The sequence below is a fragment of the Megalops cyprinoides genome, chromosome 24 (assembly GCF_013368585.1).
Source record: "Megalops cyprinoides isolate fMegCyp1 chromosome 24, fMegCyp1.pri, whole genome shotgun sequence".
NCBI lineage: Eukaryota > Metazoa > Chordata > Actinopteri > Elopiformes > Megalopidae > Megalops > Megalops cyprinoides.
In genome coordinates, this window is record NC_050606.1 from 22,870,080 (window position 1) to 22,882,871 (window position 12,792).

The window sequence follows — 12,792 nt, forward strand, 5'->3', positions numbered from 1 at the left end:
GACACCAAACAGCCCAAGGACGGCTGATCAGCAATCTAACGCCTATAATTCAGATCAACCAAATTATATCAAAACACAAACACTACTCATAGGGAAACTCAAACAAAAGTTAAATTTTAGTCAAAGACTAATACTAATGTTGTTGATGTACATATACCTTTATGTCAAGGCAATAAAGCAAAGCTAACAAAACCAAAAAGACCTGAATTGAAGGAGCAGGTCACTCTCACCTGAACCTCTTCCCTCACCTTTAATAATAGATGGAGCGTTAAAATGTATATTTCCATACACATAGAAATTATGTACAGAAACACTTGCACACACTATGACACACTGCACAAGTGAAAAAATGCAAAAAGCAATGCAACACACTTCAGTATGACACTAAGTCTGTGCCCATTTCAGATGTAGCTATAAAAATGATCACGAAAAACCCTGGGAAAGTGAATAAAGGCTGGCCTCAGACCTGAGAACTGGACACTAACTTTGCAGAGAATCTGAAAGCGTGCTGGAAGAGGTTGCGTGGATTTCACTCCGAGAGGTCAGCGTGTTACCAGACTGAGCATGCTCAGTGACGCTCGAGATGACTTGAGAGCACAATTTCTCCTTCTTCAGTCAAGACGAAAGTCTCTGAACATTTATAGCCCAGTGAGTCACCTTAGTGCTTACACACAAAAGGTAAACACAAGTTCACTGTAAGGAGCCAAAGCAGCACTGAACTGAGGATAAGTAAAAGGAGACCTTGGGCTCTCTGAAAAAGAAAAGAAAATATATCTGCAGTTCATCTTACAGTCGGAATTTTGCATTGAGACTGTATCTATGGGGACTCAAATGTTATTTTTACTGGGAACATCATTTGAAAGCATCCTGAGAATTGATTTAACAGACTAAAATCACATCAAGCCTGTGTTTTTCAATGTCTTCCACATCAAATCAATGCCTCTCTTAGTGTTTCACCCCACTTCCTCAAACACACACTCAATGTGTCTTTCACACTACTTAACATGGGAAAGTTCAACAATTTTGTTCAAGGCAGCATTGTTCAACACCAACAGATATAACAGAACTGTTTTGCCACTGACAGAACTACTACATAAACATTACTCCGAAAGACAGCCCCATGTGGACTTGGAGCAGTGATCACATCAGAAGCAGACCCACACCAAGAAAAAAGATGGGCTATTCTGTTAAAAATGCAAGAGCTGTGCCCAACTGTGATCAACCCTACCTTGATCACCCAGGTCACCGCTTGTGAGTTGTTGTACCTTGCAAAGCCGGACAGTCCTAGCTTGTGCTGACTGTGAAAGCAGCTTTATTCACAGTGGTCTGCACTTGTTAACTCTGCAAAGAAGCAGCTTCATCAACAATGATAGCAGGGGTTTGCATTTCTGAGTAGCAGAGGGGGACAGATAAAGCAGATGAACACCTTCCGCACACACTATACAAAATTTCAGGGAAAATCTTAGACTAACACGAGAACTCCAGTGAGAACCCTGAAACTGACAGCTCCATATCCCTGTATCTACAATAAAGGCCAGAGTGTTTGCAGGAGTAACCATCTGAAAAATTAAGCCAGCATAAGACAGGCATATGCATGACTGACTCCCATTACTTACCTGCCATGATAGCTTTACTCATATAGCAGAATTTATCTATTTGGAGATTCATACTAAAACAAATTGGGATATTTGACTGTACTGACTACCTTTCTCAGTGAGACATTCATACCACAGAGAACCATTTGATATGGAAACCACATGGCTGAAAATCACCTGGCAATTCATGTAGTGTAAAATAAGCTAAACGTAAACTGATTTGCATTTATGACAGTTAACCTAACAACCTATGAAACTATCTGGTCGTCACTGTTGATCGACTTTACTTACTGAGATACTGAGCACTGTGCAGTCAACACTAGAGTCTGAAATCTCTGCTATCTGAGACTTTATGAACTGGGATAAGGGGTCCAGTGGGTTACAAAAGTACATAAGACCCTGGAGTCAGAGCTCATACCCAGTTTCTGTGGCATGAATCAGCCTGAAGTACACTCACACCCATTACATCCTCTGGAAAGGGTGGCAGGCTTTCATGTGGTCATCACCCATCCATCCCTGTCTTTTAATGCTGAGCAGACAGTAAACGGGCAGTTTTAAGGTTTGTGCAATGAAGGGACAGGAAATCAAATCCAAGAACTTCTGAGGTCATGGAAGTGGTACAGGACCACTACAGCACCTGTACACCATGAGTCAGCAGGCATTATAACCCAATTAGAACCCCTCAATGTACCCTTAAGCAGACACCCAAAGCCTACCTGATAACCAGGACTGAAGTTACCTGTGAACTTAATACAGGGTAAATGCCAGCTATCACTGCCATAAGACATACTGGAACTATAGCCAAACTGAACTTTGAAACAGCAGCCAATTCAGCTGCAAGTGGGAAACAACCCATGAGTGTTCAAAAATGATGCATGACTAAAAGCAAAAGCTATATACAAGACAAAATAAAGCTGACAAAGACAAAGAAAAATAAAAAAAATCACAGCCCTTGAGCCAGCAATATGCTCACACCAAACACCAAGTGACAGCTAAAATCTGTGTGTTCATCTGTTCAGTGTTAGCCATGTGTTCTATATACACAGTGCACAGATTCGGTCACTGGAGTAAACACACGCTGCATCTCTTTGGAAAAAACTAGCACTGATTAGGTTCTCATTCAGGAAATTGGCTTAACTACCAGATCAACATCACAGGACACTGCAATCATCTTTCGAGCTGAGGGGTTACTCTCCACAAAGTGGGAAGAGTCATCATTAATTTAAGTGACACAATGGATGGATGTGTCTCTTGTAAAGCTTGTAAAAAAATGAACATTCATATAGCTATGTATAATAACATATCATAGCCTCAGTCTTCACATATTCCACCCAAATTTGATTAATCATGAAGAGTGGAACTGTCTCCATGCCTGAATCCCTTTAGGAAATGCCTTCATATTCAGCAACTGTGCCAAATAAAGCACAAACTAAACCTGAACACAGTGAAAGATCCACCTCTGATGCCACACATGTACCACAATATAAATGCTGCTAAGGATACAGAAGACTGATGTGAGAATGCAGCCCTGTCGCTGGTTAGACTCCAGCAGTTTAACATTTCCTCCTTATGTTCAACATCACACCAACATTCAACAGCACAGCCGTTGTACCCTTAGGCAAGGTTTTTATCCTAGAATTGCCTCGGTGAATATTCAGCTGCAGAAATGGATAACGTAAATTTTTTAACTTGTGTGAGTCTCACTGGATACGAGCGTCTGCTAAATGACAATAACGTAAATGTAATGTACTTACTATATCTTATTACATGCATTTATAGATAGATTATGACCCAAGTAAATGAAACTAGTTGGAAAGCTAAGCCGTTAGCTATGCATCTTGACGACTTGACGATGTAAGAATCCAGGGATGGGCAATTGCTAGTAGTTTCAATGGCACCGTGTTGCGGATACGGACCGACGCAGTGTACCGAGCTTGGCTGACTTCGCACGGCAATGTACTTCGAGGTTTCGTTACATTACGAGCTGGTTAAAACATTTTCGGTCCAAAAACGAGCCAACTCTGAACGTTCGGACAACTAAAGAGCATCGGGCCCAAGCCTGTGTCAAACGAGCACCACCCACTGTAGCAGACGCATGGACAGCACAGTAACGTGCACTGACGCATGGACAGCACAGTAACGTGCACTGAGCTTACGCTAGCCTGCTAACACTTGTGGCCAGTACCACGCTGGGTATGAAAACCTTGCGTATCAGTAGCATTTAGCTTGCTAGCCAGTTGTTTTCCAGGACTAGCGAACGGCAACAAGCAAGCTAGTTCGCTGACTAAAAAACTTCAGAGAGAGAGATCCGCTAGTCGCTATGTCTTGATAGCTCGCTAGCTATCGAACAATGATGATTCCAGCTATACAGCTAACACAGTTAGCCATCACTTCTAGCTGCAAGCTTAAGTTGAAGCTAGTTAGCTAGAAAACGTATGTCAGAAACGTATGGCGGAAACAAACTGACATACCTTAGTTAACATAGCAAGTCAGAGAACCGCACCACGGAACATAAGTTATGCTTCAGACTTGATTAACCAACTATAGTATGTAGCACGGTAGCTGGTCTAGATAATTATGACTTCTCATTATGGCTGTTAGCTAGCTCAGCTACCTGTCTACTACTGTCAGTCATTACGTAAATGTATTCTATTTCAAATCGTTTTTAGCTAGCTAGCTGCACTGCTGGTTAGCTAGCTACACAAGCTGTCTGGAGACAGATATGCAGTTAACAGTTAGCTAACAAGCCAGCTAGCTAAACACTCACCAATCACCTCCTGCAGCTCATAATCATCTTTGTTGATGGACCAAGGTTGGGAGCTCAGGTCCTCCGACATGGCTTTAATTTGCGTTCAAACTGTACAATGTAGACAGTATTGAATCTTAAGACTGTGGTGTCTTTCCTTTCTAAAAATAAAATAAGGTTATTATTCCACGAGGATAACAAATGTTACTCCCCCTTCGGTAACAATCTTTCACAGCTCCTGCTATCATTCCCAAACTTTGCCACTAGCACCACATTCCCCGCCCACCACGTTCCTTCCGTGACCTGTAAGGAGGTTCTACGTGGCCATCTTGTGTGTGGCAGCCATATCGTAAAACGGCACCACCACAGTTTTCCCCAGTGAAAAAGTTATTTGATGAGCTAGTAATATCTGCTACAACACATAGCCATAATTTACTGTATACTAACATTTAAGCTTTATTTTAGATACATTGTGATTTGCCTTTACTAAAACACCCAACTGGCTATAACCGTTTAAGCAAAAATTGCTCTGCGTTCGAGATATTGTGGGTGTTTTAGTATCACGTTGAGCCGCAGATTTTGACTAGCTCTCTAACGTGAAGCTTAATGTAAAGACAACTCGTTTACCAATAAGGGAAGACGCAACATTAATGGCAAATGTATGCTTCCAAGTTCTAGGCCCGCAATTATTCTGTGTCGTGAGAACTTATAGTTTTAATTGGTCAAGTTTAAGGCATGTCGTTAATCAGTGGCTATTTTTGTTGTCAGTCAGAATCTCCCGACTGCTTCTTGTCCTCTGCTTAGAAACTTCCGCCTTCATTCAGATGGCCATGAACGCTGCCGAGATTGCACGTTGATTGGTTATCACGACTTTGTAGTCAAATGTCATTCGTCGACCGTTAGTGCATGGTTCCCTAACGGTGAGTGGGGGCGAGGCTCGTCTGACTTTTGACAAGAAATGCGAAAGCGAGGGCACGAATAGGAAATAAGGATTTTTCATGAAATGCACTCTTTACATTTGCAGACTTCTTCATAAATAATCTGAAATGTTTCGCTTGTTGTCAACCTGTCATGCTTTTGTAAATGCACTTAAGGTAGCGGGCGGCAGTGTAGCATAGTGGTTAAGGTTGCTGGGACACTGCTGCTGTACCCTTGGGCAAGGTACTGAACCCACAGTTGCCTCAGTAAATATCCAGCTGTATAAATGGATAACATTGTAAAGAACTGTAACCTATGAAAGTCGCTTTGGATAAAAGCGTCTGCCAAATGAATAAATGTAAATGTAAATTTGTAGATCGAGATTACATGCATCACAAAATCAAGTGTGTATGGGTGGTGATTCGCGTATTCCATTAGTGACAGGCGGAATAAAAATACTTTGTGGATATCGAGTCCGTCATATTGACTACTTTGATGCTGTTTATAGCCGTATACAACCTGTTATGAAATAATGTACTATTCATTGCTAATTTGAGAAAATCTCGCCTGTTGTTGCCACACTTTTTACGGCATCTGATTACTCATGGATTTAATGGGCTGTGCCCTAAATTAAATATTTCTTTGATCCGTACCGTTTCCATTGTGTCTAGCTCCTAAAATCCGGTTTCACTGTAGGTCGATAGGCGGTGCCGCGCCCTTTGCCCAAGTGTGTGTCATATGTTGCACCGTGTCCCAAAATGTACCTTGAAGTTGGAGTGCTAAGTACCCGGCTCTTTGAGAATCTGCAACGTATAGTGTAACTAGCCACGAGGAGTAGGATGTTTTGTCCCTGGTTGTACAATGTTTCTTTTGCACTGAATGCCAAGAGGATCTGGTGACATTTTCAGACGTTATTGTCAGTGCTCTGTAAATTCTTCACATTGTTACTGGCACAATCTGAATCTGTTTTCGATCCATTAATAGCATATGACGTTATCTAAACGGTAATTGTATTTTAAGCCTTTACAAAATCTCAAACCTCGAAAGGTCGATGTGGGAATGGTAATTGGAAACATGATTTTTATGGAAATAATGCAAACAAGCTTTATAAAGTAGCTTAAAAACTACAAAATATGGCTTGTTAAATGCACCGTATATTAATAGTAGCAAAACCTTTTTAAGTATGGTACTAATTAGCTAGTTCTGCTGCAAACTACTAACTGAAAAGCTGACATTCAATGCTGCAGTAAGAAAAAGAATCTCTATAAAATCCTTACAAAATGTGTTTATTTTCTTTATTTAACCAAACTGCTGATTCCCTCGATTCTAGTGTTGCATGGAGCACCTGACCACATCACCTTTCCTAAATCTGGTAGATCAGCACTCAATCTCCTCTGCAAAAAGTGTGCGCATATAGACTCCCCTACAGGTGTCAGCAAAGAGCAGCAGCAAGGATCATTCCCTCAACCCTGGTTGGACCCACTGTGCATACTGGGGATATTTCATTACGAGCTCATTGTTAATTAGGTATGATTGCTCTGTTAATTAAATAATGAACTTTATGTCACACTTCTACAATTAATCTACCATACATTAATGGTGAATTAAATGTGCAATGAGAGATATGCTGGTGCTAATATGAAGATAATGTTAAACAAAGAACTTTCACTTTTCTTTTGTGAATATGTGCCCTCTGAACAAATTGGTGCAGCTGTTTCTACTACTAATAGAATTAATTATTCAATTATATGCTCTGTGCCCCATTAAACAACTATGTATTAGTATTGTTTGTTTGGCAGATAACTTTATTCAGAGAGGTAATTTTTATTTATTTTTATTTTTATTTTACCTTTATTTTACCAGGAAGTCCCATTGAGATCAAAAATCTCTTTTACAAGAGAGACCTGGCCAAGACAGCAGCCATACAGACTCACAACATATTAAAAATAAAACATAAAGTACGATCTGTACAACTTAATATACAAAAATCCACAAAAAACAGTTATTTAAACTCAGCGGCCTCTTAAGAAAAGCAACAACATATCTCATTCACCACATTCTTTATGATCGACTTAAATTTATCAATGGATATAAATGTATCCGATTTTAAATCTTTCTGTAGATTATTCCATGTCCAAGGTGCGTGGTAAGAAAATACAGTTTTCCCCAGACCTGTCAAAATCCGGGGTACATTAAAAAGCAACCCCCTGGAAGAGCGTAGCTGGTAACTACCCGAACTGGGGCAAACCCTATCGACAATACAACAGCAGTGACCCATCTGGGCATTGAGCCAACAAGTTTAGCACTTCTTATAACTACTTTTAACTGAGCAAAATAAATGAAATACATCCTATTGAAATAGCTTATTTCCATCTCTCTGTTAGGACAAGTTTATTCCCAGAAGGCCTGCAACTGAAGCTAAGATGGCGGCGTGCAGTAGTGAAGCAGCTTCTCCGGCTCCCGGTTATGGTGTAAAGTTTGGTGTAAAGTTTAGTGTTAGGGACTTTTCTTTTAACGTGAGTAAGTGTGCAGACAACATGACCAGTGCAACTAGGCCAAAAAGGTACAGTCTGACCGAACTTCTGTACTTTAACAACAACTCGCCCGCTTCACTTCCACCGAAGCTCAGAGCAGCACTCAGCAGACTACAGCTCCTGAGGACACAATGCCCTGCAGCAGCGGACTGGCGTAGCAGCGGACTGGCGTAGCAGACTACAGCGGCTCAGAGGCAAGAGGAAGCGGTGTGCACGGAAGCAGAAGAGGGGCAAGCGGGCCGGCCTGTTAGCCAAGCTGAAAGCTAACGCGAACAGGCCAGCTATTCTATCGCTCTTTCTGGCCAACGTTCACTCACTGCATAACAAAATGGATCGACTGAACGTTCATCGGGAGATGTTGTGTGAACTGTTGTGTTTTTCTCCTGACGGAAACCTGGCTAAATAACAACATGCCGGACTTGGCTTTTCAGCTCGGCGGGATGCTACTCTTCCAAGCAGATTGGAATCATCTGTTGAGGAAAACCAGAGGAGGCGGTCCCTGTGCATATATCAACAAATCTAGAAACCCTGGCTGAATGCAGAGGTCCCCTCTTTGCTGAAAATCTGAGACTCCGCGTTCAGGTCTGGTGACACATCTGCAATCAGAGCAGCAAGGAGAAACCTCTCTGCGGGCATAAAGAGGGCCAATGCTACATATGCTCTCAAAATCCAGGGTCACTTTTCCACCAACAACCCACGGAGTATGTGGAGGGGCATCAAGGGCATCACAGACTACACCAGAAGAGATGCAGAATGCCCCAGGAACCGGTCTCTTCTTGATGCCCTTAACACCTTTTATGCTCGTTTTGAGGATTCCAACATCTCTCCTGGCTCCAGGCTCACCCCCCACCAGGTGAGCTGCCCCTCAGTGTGACCGCAGTAGATGTGAGGAGGTCCCTGCAGAAAGTCAACCCCCGCAAGGCTGCAGACCTGGACAACATCCCAGGCCGGGTCTTCAGGGACTGCGCACACCAGCTCTCAGAGGTGCTGACGGACATATTTAACACCTCACTTTCCCAGGCGATTGTCCCAACATGCCTTAAGACTGCTACCATTATCCCTGTCCCAAAGAGCCCAACAGTGTAATGCCTGAATGACTACCGCCCTGCAGCACTCACCCCAATAATCATGAAGTGCTTCGAACAGCTGATCATGGCACACATGAAGAAGACCATCAACGTCACAGCTGACCCCCACCAGTACGCATACAGACAGAACCACTCCACTGCAGATGCCATCTCATCTGTGGTTCATCTGGCCCTCACTCACTTGAGGAGTAAGGACTCATATGTCAGAGTGCTCTTCCTGGACCTCAGTTCCGCCTTTAACACCATCATCCCACAAACCCTAATAGATAAACTGGCACTACTTGGACTGAGCTCATCCTTGTGCAACTGGTTACTGGACTAACAAATAGGCCCCAGTCTGTCAGAATCCACAGCATCTTATCCTCCACCATCATGCTCAACACCGGTTCCCCCCAGGGATGCGTCCTGAGCCTCCTAATGTACACACTGCTGACCTATGACTGCTCAGCCAAGCATCCGAGCAATCATATTGTGAAGTTTGCAGACAACACGGCAGTGGTGGGACTCATCACTCGCAGCGATGAGTCCGTGTACAGGCAGGATGTGGAAAAACTGAAGGCCTGGTGCAAAGTTAACAATCTCTCTATCAATGTTAAGAAAACAAAGGAGATGATGGTGGACTTCAGGAAGACAGGCACTCCCCCCCCCCCCCCCCACATTGGGGGAGCAGCTGTTGAGGTGGTATCCTGCTTCAAATACCTGGGGGTGCACATCTCTGATAATCTCATCTGGAGCACCAACACAACCAGCATAGTGTAGAAGGCCCACCAACGCCTCTACTTCTTGAGGAGGCTGAAACGTGCTGGCCTTAGCACCTCAGTCCTCATTTCCTCTACAGGTGTGTGGTGGAGAACATTCTCACTTTCTGCATCACCGTGTGGTACGGTAATTGCTCTGCTGCAGACAGACAGGCACTGCAGCGGGTGGTAAAGACTGTGCAGAAGATCAACGGCAGCAGCCTACCCACCATTGGCAATATTTACACCAGCAGGTGCAGGAAAAAGGCCTCCTGCATCATGAGGGACTCTACCCACCCAGCCAAAGGACTGTTTTCCCCCCTCCCTTCAGGCAGGAGGCTACACAGCATCAAGGCCAGAACCACCAGGCTGAGGAATAGCTTCTTCCCAGACACCGTGAGACTGACAAATTCTGTGTCTCACTGAACAATTTTTTGCTGCTATTATTATTACTACCATCACTCCACATCTGGGCATTATTACCCCATACCACGGCATTGCTGCAATTTTAGATTGTTAAAAAACTTGCACTTTGCACTTTAGGTCTGGAATTACACAGAAAATTGCTGCTCTCATTGAACAATTCTGCTGTTATGACTACTACTGACTGTTTATCTTTTACTTTTTTTTAAGTCTTATTCCTTTCCTCACACTCCACTCACTTTGTACTCATATTTATATATTTATTTACCTATTTTATCTTTAATGGTGTGTTATTGTGTGCTGCTTCTTTGATTTTATTATTGCTTCTTCCTGATTTTATTATTATTACTATTACTAAACCAGGACCTCATTTCGTTCCCTGTCATGTACGACATGTCCTGGAATGACAATAAAACATCCTTATCCTTATCCTTAACAAAGAACTAACAGCAGATACTTAATGATATCAAACTGAAGTCATTGTTCAATTAACCTCTCAATCAAGACTGACTAACTGAGAGCTCAGCTGGAAAATAGAAAACACTATATAAGGAGTGTCCCACGCATCAATAATGTGAAACAGTGGTATATTACAGCCCTTAAGATGGCGATTGTGACAAAACTTCCACCCCTCATTTAAAAGTCACGTGTGGCGGGAAGCATGAAGCACCTGTGGGCTTGTTATGATTTGTCAGCAGTTGAGAATCAGTTGGTCTTATATTACTTTAGCATTATACATACACATACACTGCATTACGTTTGTGTAAATAATACATTTTGATGGCAATGCATATCTACTGATTTTTTAATAAAAGTAATTTGGCAAAGCAGTGTGTGAAGGAGAGCCTTCACCACCTCTTCCTTAGCCTTAATGTCAGTTGTTAATTGATGTCAATCGTTGTTAATTCGCAGGCGCGGCCTGTTCATATGGGCAGGTGGGGCAGAGCCCCACTAAAGAAATCATCCACTCAAAAATATAGTTTGTCCTCATAAATTATTTTTCCACATTAATACAACATAATTTACATTGCAATAAATATTGCCCAGTTTCTGTGCAATCAATGAATCAAACTAGTCAAAAACGTTTGATCTTTGAAAGTCATAGGCAGTTTTACCATAAGGCACAGGTAGGCAATTGCTTGGGGCCTTGGAACCCTGGACGAGTTCCTGCTGTGTTTGTGGGGTGGTCTCGGTGCTATTACATTCAAAAAGATAAAAATAAAAATTGGGGCTATTTACCTAGCTCGTAAATAAGGTAGGTCTGATCTGTTCCTAAAGTTGAATCTTTTGTTGCCATTAGGGGACAGAGAGGGAATTTTCCACTTTTTTCCTCCGTGGAAGCATTTGCCAACAAGCTAGCTCGTTAGCAAACGTAGCTAATTCGGCTCATTCTAGCCGACGCAAGGTTTTTTGTGGTTTTTCACCCTGTCAGGAGCAAATCCTTAAATATTTAAGTAGCATCCTTTAGCTAGCTAGTCGGGTAGTTGAGCTAGCTAGCCTGTTTGTTTACTTTTTTACCGTTCTTCAGCGTTAGCTTTTAGGATATCCTGATTCTGGTTGTGTTAGGGCAGGGGTGTCAAACTCATTTTCACTGAGGGCCACATCACTAAATTTCTAGGTCATCGAGGGCCAAATAATCGTTGACCATCCATTCAAAAAGGGCAACCATGAAATCTGCATGGCAGTACGATTCGTTTTTTCAAGACAGTTTGAACACCGTTTCATTGGGAATCAGTAAAACAACTACTAGGCTAATTTCCCATTTATTTTATTTGATTCCATTTCAATACATTTCCAACTTTTTTGCTTCATATCTTTTAACATAAAAAATATTACAGATTGGCGGTGATTGAGCCCTTTGGCTCGAATGAAGTTGACAGTTCTGATGACAACAGCCATGACATTGTCCATTTTCAGTGTTTTACAACAGAGTGCCTCTCTGTGGAGTATACAATGAAAATTCCAAAACTCACCCCCTCCAAACTGCTACACTTCCTCTCGAAGTCTGGCCACAACTCCAGCTTTCACACCGATCATTGATGGTGCGCCATCAGTCGCAAGACTTACGTATGGCGTCAGATTTATGTCAAAAGTCGCGAGCGCAAGAAACATGCTCGCGAGCGCAGGAAACATGCTCGCTTGGCCAGCGCAAAGCAGAAATTCTCTCGCGCGTGAGAATGTTTTCTGCGCTCGCAGCATGTTTCGTGTGCTCGCGAGTATATTTCCTGCGCTCGCGACTTTTGACATAAATCTGACGCCATACTTACGGCACGGGCCCAGTCTACTCCCAATTTATCCAATGATGCAGCGAGACTGCTGAAGATGTCGCTAGCCGTAGTAGTGTCAGTCATGGGTACCAGTTCTACGAATTCCTCTGTGATGTTACAAGTAGAGTCAACACCTCTAATAAAAATCGCCGGCTGTGCCACATCCGTTATATCTGTACTTTCGTCAATTGCGACGGAAAAAGCAACAAATCCCTGAACTTTTTGAATGAGCTTTTGTGTCAGCTGTCCAGCGATGTCCTCAATCCATGCTAATGTAGCCACCGACTCCTTCACTTTCTCCTCCTGCAACTGGCCGGTGTAGCGATCATACTTCTCAGCGTGAGTAGTCTGGTAATGCCATCTAATATTATACTCCTTTGGAACAGCTACTTGCTGTGAGCAAACTGAACAGATACACTTACTGATAACATCCCCAAAGAGGTGGGCGTTTGTCCATTTTTCCTGAAAGGCCAGACACTCTTTA

The 12,792-nt window shown here is 42.7% G+C and overlaps 1 protein-coding gene across 1 annotated transcript in view; it reads right to left on the reverse strand.

Moving 5' to 3' along the window:
- LOC118771141 (serine/threonine-protein kinase OSR1-like) overlaps positions 1 to 4,585 on the reverse strand; it is a 135,955-nt gene extending 131,370 nt beyond the window's left edge. The window contains exon 1 of the mRNA XM_036519032.1: positions 4,363 to 4,585. Coding sequence (XP_036374925.1) covers positions 4,363 to 4,432 — 70 coding nt within the window. The 5' untranslated portion in view covers positions 4,433 to 4,585. The remainder of the gene's footprint in view (positions 1 to 4,362) is intronic.
- Between the last annotated feature and the right edge of the window lie 8,207 nt (positions 4,586 to 12,792).